This window comes from Vulpes vulpes, chromosome 16, assembly GCF_048418805.1.
Source record: "Vulpes vulpes isolate BD-2025 chromosome 16, VulVul3, whole genome shotgun sequence".
Lineage (NCBI taxonomy): Eukaryota > Metazoa > Chordata > Mammalia > Carnivora > Canidae > Vulpes > Vulpes vulpes.
In genome coordinates this window covers 20,765,790-20,787,214 of record NC_132795.1, presented here as the reverse complement: position 1 = coordinate 20,787,214, position 21,425 = coordinate 20,765,790, and the positions used below count along the sequence as shown (strand labels likewise).

The 21,425-nt window shown below is 37.6% G+C and overlaps 1 protein-coding gene across 44 annotated transcripts in view; it reads right to left on the bottom strand.

Moving 5' to 3' along the window:
* Positions 1-21,425, bottom strand: part of HYCC2 (hyccin PI4KA lipid kinase complex subunit 2) — a 79,518-nt gene that overhangs the window by 18,588 nt on the left and 39,505 nt on the right. For all 44 annotated transcript variants that reach the window (XM_072742685.1, XM_072742697.1, XM_072742705.1 and 41 more), the window contains 4 exons: positions 20,124-20,204; positions 18,099-18,214; positions 5,279-5,374; positions 2,019-2,135 (listed from right to left, as the gene is read on the bottom strand). In XM_072742685.1, the coding sequence (XP_072598786.1) occupies positions 2,019-2,135; positions 5,279-5,374; positions 18,099-18,214; positions 20,124-20,204 (410 nt within the window). The remainder of the gene's footprint in view (positions 1-2,018; positions 2,136-5,278; positions 5,375-18,098; positions 18,215-20,123; positions 20,205-21,425) is intronic.

Genomic DNA, 21,425 nt, shown 5'->3' with positions numbered 1-21,425 from the left:
ATAATCCTAAAATTCGTATAGAACCACATAATACCCTGAATAGCAAAAACAATCTTGAGAAAAAAGAACACAGCCAAAGGCATCACACTAATTTCAAACTATACTGCAAAGCTATAGTAATCAAAACAGTATAGCACTGACATATAAAACACGTATAAATCAAACTGAAGAGAAGAAAACCAAGAAATAAACCCACACATACATGGTTAATGAATTTACAACAGGGAAAGGAGTGTCTCTTCAATAAATGGCGTTGGGAAAACTGGACAACTAAATGCAAAAGAATGAAACTGGACCCCCATCTTACATCATGCACAAAAATCAACCTAAAATGGATTAAAAACCTTCATGTGAGACATGAAACCATAAAACTTCTAGAAGAAAATACAGGCAGTAATTTCTTTGACATCAACCTTACAATGTTTTTTTAGATATTTCTCCTTGGGCAAGGGAAACAAAAGCAAAAATAAACCAATGGGACTGTACCAAAATAAAAAGCTTTTTCACAGCAAAGGAAACCACCAAAGAAAGGGAAAGGCAATCTACTAAATGGGAGAAGGTATTTTCAATGATATACCCGATAATGGGTTAATATCCAAACTACATAAACAACCTCTACAAATTAATGTTAAAAAAAAAAATCTGTTAAATATTGGGCAGAGGACCTGAACAGACATTTTCCAAAGAACACATACGGATGGCCAAAAAGTAAATGAAAAGATACCTGGCATCACTAATCATCAGGAAAATGCAAATCAAAACCACAATGAGATATCATCTCATACCTGTAAGAATGGCTTTTATCAAGAGATAAGTGTTGCCAAGGATGTGGAGAGAGGAAATCCTGTGCAATACTGGTGAAAATGTAAATTGGTAGACAGTATGGAAAACAGTATGGAAGTCCTTCAAAAAATTAAAAACACTACCATATGATTTAGCAATCCCACTTCTGGTATATATCCAAAGGAAACAAAATCACTAACTCAAAGATATCTGCACTCCATTCATTGAAGCATTACCTATAGTAACCAAGACATGGAAACAATCTAAGTGTTCACTGACAGATGAACAGGTAAAGAATATATAGTATGTACACACACATACACACACACAAGATACTGTTATCCAGCTACAAAAAAGGAAAAGAAATTCTGCCTTCTACAACAACATGGACAGACCTTGAGGGCATAATGCTAAGTAAAATAAGTCGGACAGAAAGACAAATACTAACTACTGTTAGAGCTCACTTATATGTGAAATCTGAAAGGAAAAAAACTCCAAATTCACAGACTGGTGGCTGCTAGAGGTGGTGGGTGGAGGTGGGTATAAAGAGTGAAAGTGGTGGAAAGGTACAAACTTCCAGTTATAAGATCAGTAAGTCTGGGGATATAATATATAGTATTGTGACTAGAGCTGACAATAATGTATTGTATATTTGAAAGATGCTAAGAGATTTTAAAAAGTGCTCATTAGAAGAAAAAAATTGTAACTATTTGTAGTGATGGATGTTAACTAAACTGACTGTAGTAATCATTTCACAATATAAAATATATCTAATTATTATGTTGTACACCTAAAATTGACACAATCTTATAAGCCAATTGTATCTCAATTAAAAAACTGTCTTTAATCATTATTATACTGCTTTCAAGTAACAAGTATATACTCATTTAATAAAAGATACTAGGGGAGATCCGTGGGTGGCTCAGCGGTTTAGCTCCTGCCTTCCGCCCAGGGCGTGATCCTGGAATCCCTGGATCCTAGGGCTCCCTGCAAGGAGCCTGCTTCTCCCTCTCCCTCTCCCTCTCTGTGTCTCTCATGAACAAATAAATAAATCTTTTTAAAAATTAAAATAAATAAAAAGGATACTAAATGGAATTCATATTAGATAAAGAAGATAATGGGTCCATGATGGAACAAATAATTCAGTGTTGTGCAACTGATAAGGAAAAAAAAAGAGAAATATTGTTTCCAGATGTTAGGATGAATTCACTCCGTTTCATAGGCTATGTACTTACATGGCATAATAAACCCCTGTGAGAAGTTGCACCATGAATTCAGGATCCAATACTATACGACCACAGAGTTCTTTCCAGTGTTTTTCATGTTGTCGTGGAAACCCACTCACACAAACCCTAGGAAAATACAGTATTTGCCATGTGTGATTTCCTGATCGATTAAACATTTTTCCTTTCATAAAATCATTTATTCAGTTTTTCATTCCTCATACATTTACTGAGTACCTGCTTACATGCCAGTCACTGTCCCGGGCCTAAGCATACAGTTATGAACAGGCAAAAAGATAAAATAAAATCTGTGCCCTCACAAAGCATATATTCTAGAGAACTATATCAATAAAAGCAACAAATTTTCTCAAATAGCTAACTATGTCTGTCATCCTTTTCCCTCTTAAGAAAAGAAATGTGTAATTTTTACACATCCCAAATTTTATCAGGATGAATTAGTGGGAGATACAGAAATGTCAAAACAAATAAATGGGCATTCAAAATACTGATGTCTATGAGGCCATTTTTTTTAAGGTTTTATTTTTAAGTAATCTCCATACCCAACACAGGGCTCCAACTCACAGCTCTAAGATCAACTGAGCCAGCCAGGTGCCCCCTATGAGGCCATTTTTAAATTAAAGTGCCATAAACAATTCTGTCTTCATCTCACTAAGAGAGGCTTCCAGAAAAGTTATGCTAATTATCAAACGTTGTAATGTACCTATATTATTTTAATCAATTAATCTGTTAGAATAATTGTAAGGTGAGTCCAGAAGAGATTTTTCAGGGTTTTAGTGCATTATGATTTCTGGAAATTTCTCTAAAATCTCAATTTACATATATATTTTTGTAGCAGAGATATATAATTAAGAGATCAATAAAAGACTTGAGAGCATAGGGGACTTGGCTGGCTCAGTTGGTAGAGCATGCGATTCTTGATCTTGGGGTTGTGAGTTCAAGCCTCGAGTTGGCTGTGAAGCCTACTTAAAAACAACACCAACCAAAAAAACAAAACAAAACAAAACAAAACCCACAAAATACTCAAAAGTAAAAAATAAAACCTACAACAATGGTTAAATTAAAAAGAAAAAAAAAAGACTTATAAGCATAAAATGGCATTAGGATAAAATTATATGGTTAAAGTGGTAGAGAAGATTAATTTCAAGGAGAAAAAAAGGGATAATATAATGTTGGACTATTAGAAGCTTGTTCATCTATTCTTCATATGGATGATGTTGGATATTTATGTTATATACATTTAAAATACTAAATTATTTTATGTCAATATCTACATACTAGAAATACCATTTGCAACTATTTATTTTCTTTTTGCAACTATTTAAAATAAGATGAAAAATTTAAATGTCAACTTAAATATGTGAGAGCTACGTTTTCAAAATTCTTTAAGGCATATATGAACAAAAGTGTGAGGATCACTAAATTCTATCATCATTTTTGCTATTAAGAAAATCTCTTTTGGGATCCCTGGGTGGCACAGTGGTTTGGCGCCTGCCTTTGGCCCAGGGCGCGACCCTGGAGACCCAGGATCGAATCCCATGTCGGGCTCCCGGTGCATGGAGCCTGCTTCTCCCTCTGCCTGTGTCTCTGCCTCTCTCTCTCTCGTTGTGTGCCTATCATAAATAAATATTTTTTTAAAAAAAGGGTACTGTGACAAAGTACCCTAAAAAAAAAGAAAAAAAAAAAGAAAATCTCTTTTAAGTGCCACAAAAATTAGAGCCTTGGCAGATTTTGTTTTAATGAATCAACAATAGTCATTTATACATAATTTATCTGTAGATAGGCAGTATGTGCTTCAATAGTGTACTTTCTTGATAACAGTATCTAAGTTAGAGACAAGAATTTTGTTAGTCATTTATCATGTTATTACAGGCTCTTTTAAGATACTATAAAATCAAACTTACACCTAATTTAGATTGGCCTTTCCCCAGTTAGCAAAAGTCTTGTTTTAAATAGGACCATATTCTCTTCTCAGTAACACAACAGCATGAACTTCAACAATGTATTTGTGAGTGTACAGTCTCTTGGAAGGCCATGAATCCTATGATCCCCTGTCCTGGTATTCACATGCTATATATCCGCTACTACTGAGTGTGGGACCTGGATGGTGCTTCCAATTAAGAGAATATAGCAAAGATAATGAGATTTCCATGACTACAAGTACATGAGTATGTGATTATGTTGTATAACAAGATTGTATTGCAGTTCTTGCTGGAGTCTCTCACTCTTTTCTCTGCTTTAAAGAAGCAAGCTACCATGTTGTAGGCTGCCAATGTTGGGGAGACAAAGAACTGAGGGTAGCCTTCAGCAGAGAGCCAACAAGAAACTAAAGCACTCAGTCCTACAACTAGAAAAACTGAGTTCTGCCAATAAAAGTGTCTGATACATCAACTGAGCCTCAGATAACCTCTGGCAGACATCTTAACCACAGCTTTCTAACACCATAAGCAGAGGACCTAGCCAATGCATGGCTGGACTCCTCACCCATAAAAACGTGGAAATAATAAATGCCTGCTATTTTAGCTGCTAAGTTCATGGTATGTGGCAATTTGCCATAAGGCAACGGAAAATTAATACAGCATTTAACCTTTTTTGAGGGGCTCAGTTTCCTCAAGTAAAAATCAGTTGGATGGAATGAACTCAGGGTTCCTTCTATAACTGAAATCTGTGACTCAAAAGGTACTCTGACTCCCAACTGATTCCTATTACTTAATTTTTTTTTTCTATACTGGCCATTTAAATTTCAGCTCAGCTCTGTCCAAATTTTTAGAAATTCTGATTTAGTAAAGACTACAACACACAAATATGAAAGAGACATATAGATAATTGGTACTATTGCTAATCTTATCCAAAGCAGAGTTATTTGTGAAATACATAAATGAAAAAATTTGCATTCCTTTAGTCTTTCTCCACATATAGAACTATTTATTCAAATATCTCGAAGTGATTTATAAAACTTGGCATATAGGCAATGATTAGGTGTATCACTATACCACCCTAAACTTACGATACCTTCGCTTAACTTGATGTTCAGCTAGAAAATAATTTTTAAATGCTTAAGTATTTTTAATACATAATACATAAAATACATAATACATAAAAGATGATAAGGATTCCTACAGGAATATAAGCCCCTAAGTTTTGTTTACTGCTATATCACCAGGAATTAGAACAGCACCTACTATAGAAAATGTGCTCAATAAGTATTTGTCAAATAAATGTATATGAAGGCTAATGAGAATTCTTCTTCTCACCTGGAGCCCATCCGACAAAGAGACTGGTAAGATGAAGCAGGCATATACACAATAGCAGAATTATAACACAACATGAGAAAACTCAAGACTTCAAACCTAGAAAAAAATAAAACAAAGGAAAAGGATTATCAACAACTATTTCTACTAGAGACTATGATTTCTTTGTGGATGATAACAAGCATTATTATTCCTTAAATTTTTAAAAGATTTTATTTATTTATCCATGAAAGACACAGAGAGAAAGAAAGAGAGAGAGAGAGAGAGAAAGGTAGAGGTAGAGACACAGGTAGAGAGAGAAGCAGACTCCATGCAGGGAGCCTGATGTGGGACTCAAACCTGGGACTCTGGGATCATGCCCTGAGCCAAAGGCAGATACTCAACCACTGAGCCACCCAGGCGTCCCAGGTTATTATTATTATTATTATTTTTAAAGATTTTATTTGAGAGAGAGAGTGTGTGTGTGTGCATGCCCAAGAGTGGGAGGAGAGGGGCAGAAAGACAACAGTCTCCACTGAGCAGGGACCTAATGTGGGGCTGGATCCCAGGACCCCGGGATCATGACCTGGGCAGAAGGCAGTTGCTTAACCAGCTGAGCCACTCTGACATCCCTATAACAAGGGTTATAATAAGAATGTATTAATAATAGTGACCTTCCTGATTTCTCAGACTGCTGTGATCTCCTCCTCTATAATTTCTGTTTTCATTTTCCTTATTAAAGGTCACGTCCCTTGCTACCATCTATATTTTCTTCCTCCAAAAATAAACCATCATGCTTGAACAGATGACTCCTCCATTAATCCGCTGTTCCTGTTGACTATATGATAAAATCCAAACTCATATGGCATTAGGCCTTTAAAATCCACCCTTGGAGGGTGCCTGGCTGGTACAGTTGGTTAAGCATCTGCCTTCAGCTCACGTCATGATCCCAGGGTCCTGGGATCAAGCCCCACATCTGGATCTCTGCTCAGTGGGGAGTCTTCTTCTCCCTCTGTTCCTCTCCCCGCTCATGCTCTCTCTCAAATAAATAAATCTTTAATAAATCAAATAAAATCAAATTCACCCTTTGGGTGCCTGGGTGGCTTAGTTGCTTGGGTGTCTGACTCTTGATTTTGGCTTGGATCGTGGTCTTGGGTCCTGAGACTGAGCTCCACATCAGCCTCCACATTCAGTGGGGAGTCTACTTGAGGTTCTCTCTCTCCCTCTCCTTCCCATGCTCTCACTAAAAATAAATACAACTTTTTTTTTAATTTAAAGATTTTATTTATTTATTTGAGAGAAAGAGCCAGAGAAAGAGCACAAGCAGAAAGAAGGGAGAAGGAGAAGCAGGCTCTCCACTCAGCAGGGAGCCTGACTTGGGGGCTCAATCCTAGGACCTTGGGATCATGACTTGAGCCAAAGGCAACTCTTAACCAACTGAGTCACCCGGGGGCCCCTAAATAAATCTTAAAAAAAAAAATCCACCCAACCTACCGCTCCAATCTTTTGTCCCCTCCACTGCTTACCACATACACAACTCTACATCGATCTTACCACTCCATGAATAGATCATAACTTTTCATAACTCCTTGCTTTTATGGAGGCTGCCCTTTCTTACTAGAACATACTTTTTCATTTGGGAAATTTCTGCTTAGGATTCAAGCGCTGGCTTAAACTTTTACATTAGACATAAAGCTGCTCTTAATTCCTCTGGCTAAAGGAAAGAGTTCCCTTTGTTCTGTAGCTTGAATACAACATTTATCCCAGGGAATCACAATTCTTTCTCTTTACCTCTGTTTTAGCTATTTAATAATAAGCAACTTTAGTTTGCTCATTTAGTTTATCATCTCTATCTCTAGTGTCCAGCATAGTGTCTAATACACTATAATTGTTCCATAAATTTTGTTGAATGATTTGATTTAATGAATAACAATTTCTTAATCTTTACAGCCTCTAAGAAAGTGGTTCTGTCAAAAAAACCACAATGAGGTACCACCTCACACCAGTCAGATTGGTAAAATGAACATGTCAGGAAACACAGCTTGAGATGTTGGTGAGGATGCAGAGAAAGGGGAACCCTTCTACACTGTTGGTGGGAATGTAAGCTGGTGCAGCCACTCTGGAAAACAGTTGAAAATAGAGCTACCCTACCACCTGGCATTGCACTATGGGGTATTTACCCGAAAGATACGTATGTAGTGATCTGAAGAGGCACCTGCACCCCAATGTTTATAGCAGCAATGTCCACAATAGTCAAATTGTGGAAAGAGCCCAGATGTCCACCAACAGATAAATGGATAAAGAAGATGTGATATATATACACAATGGAATATTACTCAGCCATCAAAAAATGAAATCTTGCCATTTGCAATACCATGAATAGAATTAGAGGGTATCATGCTAAGCAAAATAAGTCAGATAAAGACAATTATCATATGACTGCATTCATGTGGAATTTATTTTTTTAAAAGGATTTCTTTTGTTTTTTTTTTAAGATTTATTTACTTATTTATTTATGATAGACAGAGAGAGAGAGGCAGAGACACAGGCAGAGGAAGAAGCAGGCTCCATGCCAGGAGCCTGATGTGGGACTTGATCCCGGGACTCCAGGATCGCGCCCTGGGCCAAAGGCAGGCGCTAAACCGCTGAGCCACTCAGGGATACCCTGCATTCATGTGGAATTTAAACAAAGCATAGGATCATAAGAGAAAGAAGGAAAAAATAAAACAAGATGAAATCGGAGAGGGAGACAAACTATAAGAGACTCATTAATCACAGGGAACAAACTGAGGGTCACTGGAGGGGAGGAGGGGGGATGGGGTAAATGGGTGATGAACATTGCAGAAGTCACGTGATATGATGAGCACTGGGTATAAGACTGATAAATCACTGACCTCTACCTCTGTAACCAATAATACATTATATGTTAATTAACTGAATTTAAATAAATTAATTTTTTTAAGTGGTTCCTTAATCTGGATGCACATTACGGTTATTGAAGGGCATTCTGGAATGATATATTCCTGTGCCTCAACATAGACTGACCCAATTAGAATCTATGAGGGCACCACCCAGGAAAGTTGTTCTTCTAAAAAGCTTCCCATAGGCCGTAAAGAGTATATGGAAATTCTTTGTACTATTTTTGAAACATTTTTTGTAGGTTTGAAATTATTTCAAAATAAAGAGTTAAAACTGAGTTGAAAGTCTGACTTGGAAGCAGTCACATCTTCAGATCCCTTCCCTTCTCCTTCTCTATGGCATTAGGTTTATTGAAGATTTATTTTTTAAAGGATAAAAGAAATTTCTACCTGGGAACCACCAAGCCCAATTGTTGTTTGGAATGGAGGTTGGGGGAAGGATATCATACTGAAAACAGGAAAATTAAACACTTCTTACTGGATATTGAAACCTTAAGTTCTCCTTCCCTCCTTGGCCAGGCCACCAGAATGTTAATAGCCAGCCCACTGGTTGAGAGACTAGAAAGAGTTTTCTTTTTTTTTTTTTTTTTTTTGGTAGAAAGAGTTTTCTATAGGGAATTGGACCACCCCAAAATGAAAGACTTAGAGGTATAGACTTGGGAAGTTCTCCAACTGAATGGCTCAGTGAAGTTCATAGTCAACTAGCCCTTCTCACATAGTCAGAGCTGTTCATTTTTTATTTCCTTTCCTTACTTCCTTAGTATAAGGTGGGGAGGATTATCAGACATCTGAGGAAGTCTACTAATATGAAAATGAGAACAAAATAAAGAAATACAAAAGGTGGGGCACAATTTGGAGGAAACACAGAATACACAAAGAAGGAAAAAACCCTTAAACAAAATAAATTATCATTGATATTCTCAAAAATATAAAAGATGCTGTTTCTAGGGGAAAAAAGCATCTACTTTAAAAGCACTTAGAAAACAAGAAGAGCTTCTATTTAAATATATAAAATATATGAACTGCAGAAATTAAGAACTCAAGAAAAAGACTGGTTGATGAAGTTGAGGAAATATCACTGAAAGTAAAGCAAAAGGAAAAAGATACAGTAGATGAGAGAGAAAAAAGGACCACTCCAAGAGTTCCAACATCCAAATAATGAGAATAATCCAAATAATAAAGACAGACAATAAAAACCCAAATAAGTAAAAGACCAACAAATAATAAAAGACCAGATAAAACAGGCCAAATTAATTTACAAAAATAATTCAAGAAAAATTTCCAGTCTAAAGGACATGAGTTTCCAAATCAAAAAGTTCCACTTAATGCTCAGCACAATGGAGGAAATAAACCTACACCAAGAAATATCACAGTGGAGTTTCAGAACACTAGGAAAAAAGAATGAGGATATAGGTGCATACAGGAAAACAGTAGATCCACTCAGGAGAAAGACAAAGGGAATCCCAGGATAAGAGTGAAGGGAGATCCCACAATAATAAGTGTATATCAGGCAAAGAGGGCAACAGTCTGGATTGGAGTAAGTCAAAAGCTCCAGGAACCCTTTTTTGTAGGAGAATGAAATTGAGAGAATAACTGATGTGAATGAAGACTTACAAGGAGATTTAGACAACTGATAGAGAATTTGCAGGAATTGAATTATGAAGCAAATAATAAAAGAAAGGACAATTAAAAAGGTATACAGGAAAGGAAAAGTAAACATTTAATCACAAGCCTCAGTCATACAAAGCAAGGAAGCCTCAAATGAACCATGGTCATTCATAGTAATAATAAATTGGAAAAATGAATTCCCCACAGTTACAACAGAGCTACACTGAGACGATAGGAGAAAGAGATAAAGAGCTAAATCTTTACCTTTCATAGGGATAAATTGTTAGATAATGCTCAAGACTGAAAAATTAAGAAGCAGCAAGTTACTGAAAGATGTGGAAATAAATATTAAGAGAGTCAGTTAGTTAAAAGCAAGATTTCTCAATATCAGCACCAGTGGCATTTTGGGCTAGATAAATGTGGGGGGTTGGCAGCACACCAGGATGAGCAGCCTCCCTGACCTCTACACATGAGATGCCTATAACAGCCCTCCCTCCTACCTAGTTTTGACAATCAAACAAAATCTCGGGATATTGCCAAATGTTTGCTAGAAGGCAGAAATGTCCTGGTTGAGAACCACTGGTTAAAAATTGTTGTAGGGCAGCCCAGGTGGCTCAGCGGTATAGCGCTACCTTCAGCCCAGGGCATGATCCTGGAGACCCAGGATCGAGTCCCACATCAGGCTCCCTGCATGTGGCCTGCTTCTCCCTCTGCCTGTGTCTCTACCTCTCTCTCTCTCTCTCTCTCTCTCTCTCTCTCACTCACATGAATAAATAAAATCTTAAAAAAAAAAAAAAGTTGTTATAATATGTGGGAAAGGAGAAATGGAAGGGGGAGAGGAAAAGGAGATCACAGTTTTTCTTGATAAACTGTATAGAACAAATGCATGTTTAAATTTGAAAATATGTATCTGCCTGTGTATCTGTGAGTGTATTCCTGATACAGTTGACAAAACTATATTCATACAGCAAAAATAAAACAGCACAGTGAGATACATTTCACAACCAGTAAGATGGCTATACTCAAAAAGAGCTGTTTGTAGAAATGTAAAATCGTACTTACTCTAGAGAACATTATGATGGTTTCTCAGAAAGTTAAGCACTGAATTCTCATATGACCTAACCATCTTCTCCTAGGTATATATCCCAAATAGCTGAAAATGTATGTTCATACAAAAACTTACCAAAAAAAAAAAAAAAAAAAAGTTCATGGTAGTATCATTCAGAAATGCCAAAAAGTGGAAATAATCCAAATGTCCATCAACTGATACAGGATAAATGTGTATCAAAATAATGGAATATTTATTCAGGCATACAAAGGGAGTACTGATATACATTACCACATAAATGAATCTTGAAAATGTGCTAAGTCATCAAACACAAAAGGCCACATATTAGACAATCCCATTTACATAAAATGTTTAGAATGGACAGAATCCTACAGATAGAAAACTAAGATATGGTGGGGCCCGGGGGTGAAGGGAAGGAAAAAAAAAAAAGTTTCTTTTCTGATGTGATAAAAATGTCCTGGGGGGGGGAAAAATGTCCTGGAATTAAATAGTAGTAGTGGTTGCACAATCTTATAGATATACTAGAAATCACTGAATTGTACACTGTATAGGGAGTGAATTTTATGGTACACGAATTATACCTCAATTAAAAATAATTTAAAAAATCAATTATTAACTGAAAACGTGCAAGGTGTAGAACAGACTTTTTTTTTTAAAGATTTTATTTATTTATTCATAGAGACACAGAGAAAGAGAGAGAGAGAGAGAGAGAGAGAGGGGCAGAGACACAGGCAGAGGGAGAAGCAGGCTCCATGCAGGGAGCCTGACATGGGACTCGATCCGGGTCTCCGGGATCACGCCCTGGACTGAAGGCGGTACCAAACCACTGAGCCACCCGGGCTGCCCCAGAGTAGTTTTAATATTTAAAAAAAAACTCTTCCAAAAATAAAAAAAATAAAAAAATAAAAATAAAAATAAAAATAAAAATAAAATAAAAAAAAACTCTTCCAAATCACCAGGAAAAAATATACACTTCAATATGAAAAATGGACACAGGATTAGAATATGCATTTCAGGGATCCCTGGGTGGCGCAGCGGTTTGGCGCCTGCCTTTGGCCCAGGGCGCGATCCTAGAGACCCGGGATCGAATCCCACATCGGGCTCCCGGTGCATGGAGCCTGCTTCTCCCTCTGCCTGTGTCTCTGCCTCTCTCTCTCTCTCTCTCTCTCTGTGACTATCGTAAATAAAAATAAAAATTAAAATTAAAATTAAAAATTAAAAAAAGAATATGCATTTCACAGGTCAGGAAAAATAACTAGTGAATTAATATATCAGATATGTTCAGGCCCACTCATAATTAAGAGAATGCCAAGTAAAACAACACAATATCAGTTTTTATTTATTTATTTTCTAAAGGTTTTATTTATTTATTAATGAGAGACACACAGAGAGAGAGAGAGGGAAAGAGAGAGAGAGAGAGGCAGAAACACAGGCAGAGGGAGAAGGAAGCAGGCTCCGTGCAGGGAGCCTGATGTGGGCCTCAATCCCGGGTCTCCAGGATCACACCCTGGACTGAAGGCAGCACTAAACCGCCAAGCCACTGAGACTGCCCATCAGTTTTTAAAGATCAGATCAGCAAACCTTAAAAATTTTGAAAATACTCATTACTGGGAGTTGGTACGAGGAAATAGGCCCTCTCAAACTACTGGTAGGAGATTTAGTTGGTGCAGTTATTCAGGGGAGTGTAATTTGGAAATATGTACTCAAAGTGAAAAAGGAAATACCCTTTAGCTTAGCAATTTCGATGCTAGGAATTTTTCTTTTGGATAATTTTGGTGCTCCCATGCAAATATACATACAAAAAATAAAGAGTTCCTTGCAATATTGTTTATAATAGCAAAAAAGTGAAACAATCTAAATTTTAGTTGATCTAAGAATGGCTAAAAACTGATGGTGTGTATATACAATGAAATACTAAGTAGTCATTAAAAAAGAATGTGGAGGGGGATCCCTGGGTGGCGCAGCGGTTTGGCGCCTGCCCAGGGCGCGATCCTGGAGACCCGGGATCGAATCCCACGTCGGGCTCCCGGTGCATGGAGCCTGCTTCTCCCTCTGCCTATGTCTCTGCCTCTCTCTCTCTCTCTGTATGACTATCATAAATAAATAATAAAAAAAAATTAAAAAAAAAAAAAAAAAAAAAGAATGTGGAGACCTCTACATGCTGTTAGAAAAATCAGTCTTAAGATTCATTCTTAAATGGAAAAAAGTTACAGAACAATACATACAACTGAATCCAATGCGTATGGACCTGCATACGTTTAAGGTCAAATACATGGTTTTGCATGCATTAAAAATTTCGGGAAGGACACAGAACAAAACAGCTAAAATTTTAACTACTGAGAATGGAAATGGTGGTTAGAGGGAAAAGGGACACATACTTTTCTCTTTGTGTTTCCATCTATTTTAATCTATTTAAATTCTGTTCTATTTACAGTTTACCACAAATATCTCACAAGTTATACTTTTAAAAATTAAAATTAGAAAACAGAAAGGGAGCCAGGTAACCAGATGATTTTAATGCAGACTATACTATGAACCACTCTCTTTTTAAAAAGATTTATTTTATTTGAGAGAGAGCACACATGTACATGCAAGCGAAGGGAGGGGCAGAAGAAGATGGAGAGAGAGAATCCTCTAGCACACTCCCTGCTGAGCACGGACCCTGACACAGGGCTCAATCCCAGGACCCTGAGATCATAGCCTGAGCCAAAGGCAGATGTTTAGCTGAATGAGACACCCAGGAGCCCCTGAACCACTCTTTTAACATAAATTTTATATTGTGAAATGATTTGAGTAAACCAATATAACTATATAGAAAAAAAATTAAGCTGTTACTTTAAGTTAGAAAAGGCCTTCTACAAGCATTCTTTGGCTAATAAAGGATGATCACTAGAGCTAAATTCCAGGGAACCCTGGGTGGCTCAGTGGTTTAGTGCCTGCCTTCGGCCCAGGGCGTGATCCTGGAGTCCCAGGATCGAGTCCCACATCAGACTCCCTGCATGGAGCCTGCTTCTCCTTCTGCCTGTCTCTGCCTCTGTGTCTCTCATGAATAAATAAAATCTCAAAAAAAATAAAAAAGAGAGAGCTAAATTCCAAAACAATGTGTTGGAATGCAGGTAAAGACAATGTATTTTCTATGACGTGTGTAATACTGGAAAGATCCGTAAAAGAACCAGAATTCCTGGGATCCCTGGGTGGCGCAGCGGTTTGGCGCCTGCCTTTGGCCCGGGGCGCGATCCTGGAGACCCGGGATCGAATCCCACGTCGGGCTCCCAGTGCATGGAGCCTGTTTCTCCCTCTGCCTGTGTCTCTGCCTCTCTCTCTCTCTCACTGTGTGCCTATCATAAATAAATAAAAATTTAAAAAAAAAAAAAAAAAAAAAAAAGAACCAGAATTCCTGACAGAAGCACTGACCAAAGGTCAATGACCATGAAAATCTGCTTGATTCTATATTCCTCCCATAACTCTAATATTATAACCAACAAGATAATAGTATTATTTTATTGCCAAATATTATACAATGATAAATAGTATCACTAATATTTACTATGTGCCAGGCACCATGCTAAGCATATTTCGGACATCTCCTCATTTATTCTTCACAATGTGTGGTAAGGAATTTGGCCTTGCCCAAAGAGAGGTATGGTCTTTGCTCTCAGCTTCTGGGAAATAATCCATGTCATACCTGACAGCTTTGTTTCAGGTGGAGCTGGTAACCCAGAAACATAAAATAATCTCAAAATTTGAAACACCCATAACCATAACATCTTGGGTGATGTAAGAAAAACACAGGCAGTGCCACAAGAATTCCATAATAAAATGGTATGTGCAGAGAAGTGTTACCAGAGAATGCAAAGAGGTACTCAGAGTATTCATCAAGAAGGAGCCTCTTTTTTTCCATAGGGTCAACTTTGGTAATACCTAACAAACTGCTAGATTCTACTGTCACCTGGACACAGAGTGATGGTCACTCATTGAGCAACAAAGAACTGTCTGATTTATGGATGACAGTTCTGAAATGAATGGAATACATCCCGTCTGGAAGACTGCCACTCTGACTGAAGAAGGTTAAAAGCAAATCAGGTTGGTATGTAGATTTCATTGCACACTGTTTGCCACAATGAGTGGTAGTGGCCAATGGCCTAGCCATATGGTCCCATAATAAGGCAAGGGAAAACCGGCCTATTAAAGGATGCCTGCAAGGGGAATAATCCTATGGAAATCACCATGGGATTTTGAGGATTGCATTAAAGTAGAATTATGTCTCTGTCTATCAGGGGAATCAGAAGGCAACTGGTATCAATGAGTAGACTGGTATCAATGTGTTAGCTTGAAGGGACTATCTGTGTCCACAAAATGAGTGGATGTGGCGGTACTGCAGCAATGCAGACATGAACTGAATTTAGACATACTCTTTTTATACCCTAAGTTAAAAAAATGCTGTAAGAACTGTTGTTTACCAAAAAGAGAGACACAGACCGGCTACGAGGCAGATTACTCTGGGGTAAGGCCTGTACACAGGTGACAACTGGACTGATGCCAGTAGCCCCTGGTGGCTACAAATGGGTCCTGACAGGAATAGACACTCTGCACTAAACTTTGCTTATCTGATGGTAGGTAGATCAAATGTTCAGAGTGCTATAAAAGGACCAGAACAGAAGATACTGCATAATTTGGACTGCTGAGTCACATTTCTTTAGAGCAGTGAACACACTTTACAGCCCGTAAGGTCTAACAATGGATAGGGAGATATCCTCAGCATAGTGGTTTGATAGAGAAGTGGAACAAGCAATTGAAACACCCCTCATCTAAAACGGGACAAGGAAAAGGAATGAAGCATGAGGGGCAAGTTTACACCAGAGGGTCACCACTAGATAGATTTCTCTGCTTTTCTAGGGATGTGGGAAGAGGTGGGTAGGACAATATTGGTAAGAGTATGCAATTCTTCCTAACATGGTGGTATAACTATACTACTTCCTTCTTCCCCACATCAGCTCAACTTTTTTTTTGCTATCTAAAGCACTGGTCTAGGACCAGGGCTCTAATCGCAGATGCCAGAAGCAAAGGATTTCTAAGGAAGAAATTATAACTATATTCCTAATTCCCAAGAGCCTGATGAGGTGAGTGGTATCCTCATCCCACCTGACAAAACTGGGCTTGACACGAGTGCAGATATATCGCCTAGTGGTTAACAGCCCACTAGTTCTATACCTAGGTAAATCTACCATACATGGGTGGGAATGGACTGAGGCAGGAGACACATGCTAGGCTAGTATTGCTGCCAGAAATCTGGACCAGCACAGTGGCCACATCTTAACAGCCTCTCCAAAGTTTGGGTACAAATGGAGAGAGGTTGGAATGTTTAGCTGAGATAAAGGAATTAATAAATGGATGATGCAATAAGGGAAACTCAATATTACATTGCTACTACGAGAGGTTCAGAGCAAGAAATGTCATTATCTCTTGGTTCAATAATATACATCAGATACTTAAAAAGGTGAAACCATATGTTGGTGAGACCACTCCTACTTTTATACCTGATAAAGTCAACTCAAAGCCTGCAAACCTGACTGACATTGTTTTAGGAACATTTTGGTCACATGAGATGATAATGAACTGCAATAATAGTGACTGAGTAAGACTATTAATTTCTTAGTATCTTTGACTAATTTTTCAGGTCACACCTACTGCCATTCTGTGATATGCTGTAACACTAGCATGGTTGATAAGGTTATAATACTGATATTGATATATTGTAAATTGAGTTAAAGCTTCCTTATAGAAAACAATTGGCTTGAGGGAAAAACTGGACCTAGCTAATAATCAGCTAATTTCTATGATCATTATTTCTACTAAAGTTTATCATAAGGTACAAACAGCAGTAGATGATGTACCCAGGTAGGTTGGGATGGAAAATAATCAAAATGGTACAAAAATATGAAAATGTATGTATATAGTGGCTTTAGAGAACAAACTGCTTCTTCAAATCTATTCCTAACTTACACTGGCTCTTCAAATGTTGGGCATATTCCTAATGATCATACTGCTGTCTATATCTGTCACATAAATTCTATACTAAAAGTAGATGCCCAGATACACCTGATTATTTTTGTTTAAAAGAGCCTAAGCCAGTGGCCAGGGCATGGCCTGTGTGTAGTACAGAATTTGGCCTTGCCCAAAGAAGTCTGGCCTTCAGCCTCTGTGAGTAAGTAACCTCTGTCATACCTGACAGGAGTGTCTTTGTTTAGGGTAGGGGCTAGCCACATTAGGAACAACCACCATAGGGTGCCTGGATGGCTCAGTTGATTGTGGCAGGCTCTTGATTTTGGCTCAGGATTGGGCTCCATGCTCAACAGAGTCTGCTTGAGGATTCTCTCTCTCTCCTTCTGCCCATCCCCCTACTAATTCTCTCTAAAATAGACAAATCTTAAACAAACAAACAAATGCCATGTGATTTAGGGCAGGGCTTTGGGTCACACAGCCTCAATCAACCTAGAGGCTGAGATCAACCATGTGAGCAATCAATCCAATCAGTCATACCTACAATAATGGAGCCAGTGAAAACTATGGCCACTGAGCCTGACTCTGTACATTCTGTCACACACTGATGCTGGAAGGGTAATGTATCCTAACTCCTTCAGTGAGCAGCACAACAGAAGCTCTGCATTTGGCACCTTCTAGATTCTATCCTAGGAGTCTCTCCCTTTGGCTGACTGTAATCTGCATCCTTCCCTTGTAGTAAACCTTAACTCTGAATATAACAGCTTTCATAGAGTCCCGAGTCCTTCTAGTGAGTTATCCAAGTTTAAAGTGGTGGTGGGAACCCCCCCAAACTTGCAGTTGGTGTCAGAAGTGAGGAAAGTCTTGAGGACCATCCATTCAAACTTTGCAGTCTATGTAACTTCAGGAAGATAGGTGCTCTCATTAACCCATTCTGCAATGAAGAAAGCAAGGTATGGAGAGTAGATAACCTGCCTGAGAAAGTGAGCTTCTAAGGTGTAGTGCTAGAACACAAACCTTGGCTTAGCTGCTCTGTGCCTACACTTTTAGATTTTACATTGCTTTATACAAGATGACCATATACAGTACCATGCATGAGATAGATAGGTACTTCACCACTATAATGTATTCACTACTATGACCTTTTAAACCTTTTGCCTCTTCCCTCATCAAACCTGAACCAAAGTAATTATAATTAACTATTATACACAAATTAATAATTATTATTGCCTGCAGTTTTGAGCATTACCGGTTTTGTGCAGTGAATGTTTCCCTCTGAGGATGAAGATCACTATAAACAACCCTGATGAGATCATGTTGACACAATGCCCCTTCTGTCAAAGCCATGGATCCAATTGTTGAGGGCTACAAAAAAATAAAATAAAATAAAGTATCTTTTAAAGACACATTGTCTCTAAAATGAAGTAAAGAATACATCACGTAAGGATACTTAATTTTTATTTTAAGATTTTTATTCATGATAGAGAGAGAGAGAGAGAGAGAGGCAGAGACACAGGCAGAAGGAGAAGCAGGTTCCATGCCGGGAGCCCGATGTGGGACTGGATCCCGGGAGTCCAGGATCACACCCTGGGCCAAAGGCAGGCACCAAACTGCTGAGCCACCCAGGTATCCCCTTAATTTTGTTTTAATAGAAGGCAGTTTAAGACCATTTCTTCTTCTCATTTAAAACGTTTTGCATTTTTCAATTACATACATTCTATAGCTCTTTTTGGAAATTATATATAATATATAAAACGAAAAATACGCTGCTTTAGTTTTTTGAAAGATTACAATCTATATTTAGGACACAGAATACGAAAAGTTGCTAGAAAGACTGAAGGTTTTCCAGTCACCATTTTTACAATTGTTTGTACTCCAGAACACACACCAGTTTTGAGATTATGCATTTAAATTTTGCAGTTTGTCTGACTTCAGGTAGGTGGATACTCTCATTAATCCCATTCTATAATGAAGAAAGCAAGGTGCATGGTTTAAATCGGTGATGAGGATTAAGGAGTACACTTATCATCATTAGCACTGGATGGAGTATGGAATTGCTGTTTGCTGAGTCACTACACCGCACACCTGAAACTAATATAGCACTAACTGGGATTAAAATAAAAACTTAGGGATCCCTGGGTGGCGCAGCGGTTTGGCACCTGCCTTTGGCCCAGGGCGCGATCCTGGAGACTCGGGATCGAATCCCACGTCAGGCTCCCGGTGCATGGAGCCTGCTTCTCCCTCTGCCTGTGTCTCTGCCTCTCTCTCTCTCTCACTGTGTGCCTATCATAAATAAATAAAAAAAAATAAAAAATTAAAAAAAAATAAATAAAAACTTAAAAAAAAGGTTGCAGAATTATATAACAAATAATACTGAAGACTGTGATCAAATGTTTCTTTAATGGTGACAACTGATTTCATGTTTCTGAAGTTAGAAGCATCCATTCATAAGTGTCTTACTATGCTCCATTTTATTTTATAACATGATACACAGAACTTAATATCTATTACTCAGAAATCGTCTATGCTTAAATGAGCCCAGTCTATTGGAGGCATTCTAATACAAAACAAAGTCCTAGGGGAATTAACTAAAAAAATAAATAGCTGCATGAAGCTATGCAATAACTGGATACTATCTGTTGATAAGAAAATGGAATATAATTTTTGGACTACTGATAAAGTTTAAGTGCTTTTCTTATACTTTATACACTAAAGGTCACTACAGACCAGAAGCTTGATTCATTACATATCCTTAAATCTGGGATTTCAGCTCACAGTCGTCTTTCTTCTATATGATTATCAGTGTTCTTAATTCTCAAAAAAAATAAATATAAGCAAAACTCAGAAGCATAATGTTAATGAGTAGCTAAAATGCATCAATTATAGACTCCTTTAAATGGAAATAATTCAGTGTTAATATCCTGAGTAGACATTTCCCTAAAAAATAAAAAAAAAAAATTTCTAACAGATTTCTAATTAACATGGGAAACTTTAAAAAATTAAAGAATATTTTTAAGAATTCACAAAAGACTAAAAAAATTGAAAATGATAGTGGTGGAAGAATAAAAAAGAAATAAACAAGAGCTAGAGGAAAATCTTCCATTAATTATTTTCTGCCTCTCTTGATAAGAGCTTACTTTTAAGTAAGTAGCACTTATTTTTAAGAAGGAAATCAATAAAGATGTGTTCGGAGCATTTATCTCTGGTAAGAAACTGACTTTCATCTCTTATTCAATATAATTTAAAATAATTCTATCTTTCTAATCTTACTTACCTCATGGTATATTGAAGGCTTGGATAAGGAAGGGATAGTAAAAGATAGAACTTTATTGTTTCCATCTTTATCAGCAATTTCCTATAGTTAAAAAATAATATACAAAGATAATTATAAGACTATATTATAAGAAATAATTTCTTAAAAAAATAATTTCTTTCTTAATTTACCAAATATATCATGGCAACCAAGGAATATTTTTAAAACAGTAATATATAAAAAATACTACCCTAGTGTATCTTTTTTAACCAAATTTACACAGTTTAGTAATTGAGTTACCCTTTGAGAGATATGAAGAGCAATACTGTAGCTAAATCAAATGCAATGTGACAGCAGAGACACTAAGCAGGCACACAAACTGATTTTCATGTTAAATATACGGACAGGACAGGAAGATTACAAGCGACTAGATCTGAGTTAAACAGATGATATGTTTTAGCCAAGATATACACTTATTAAATAAGAAAAACAATATTTTGACTAAAAGAATGAATCTTAGGATCCCTGGGTGGCTCAGCAGTTTGGCGCCTGCCTTTGGTCCAGGATGCGATCCTGGAATCCTGGGATCAAGTCCCACATCAGGCTCCCGGCATGGAGCCTGCCTCTCCCTCTGCCCGTGTCTCTGCCTCTTTCTCTCTCTCTATCATGAATGAATAAATAAAATCTTAAAAAAAAAAATGAATCTTGACTAAAAGAAACAATTATTCAGCAAAACATTAATGACCTGAGTAAGCTACATATTAACATGATATTAGTTCCAGTGATTAAGCTCATATTTAGACAATTTTTAAAAATTTTTTTAAAGATTTATGATAGAGAAAGAGAGAGAGAGAGAGAGAGAGAGAAAAAACACAAGTGAGCACAAGCAGGGCCAGCAGATGGAGAAGGAGGAGCAAACAAACTCCCTTCTGGCAAGGAGCCCAATACTGGCTCTAACCTGGGACCCCGGGCCATGACCGAGCCAAAGGCAGATGCTTAACTGACTGAGCCATCCAGACACCCCCTTTATTTTCTCCTAAAAGCATTTTATCGGGCAGCCCGGGTGGCTCGTGGTTTAGAGCTGCCTTCACCCCAGAGCGTGATCCTGGAGACCCAGGATCGAGTTCCACGTCAAGCCTGCTTCTCTCTCTGCCTGTGTCTCTGCCTCTCTCTTTCTCTGTGTCTCTCATAAATAAATAAATAAAATATTTTTTTTTAAAGCATTTTATCTTTCAATGAAAAGGACAATGGTGTCCTTCATTTTTACAGTCTCTGGCACCTACAGGTATCAATATTGCACCTACAGGTATCAATATAAATCTG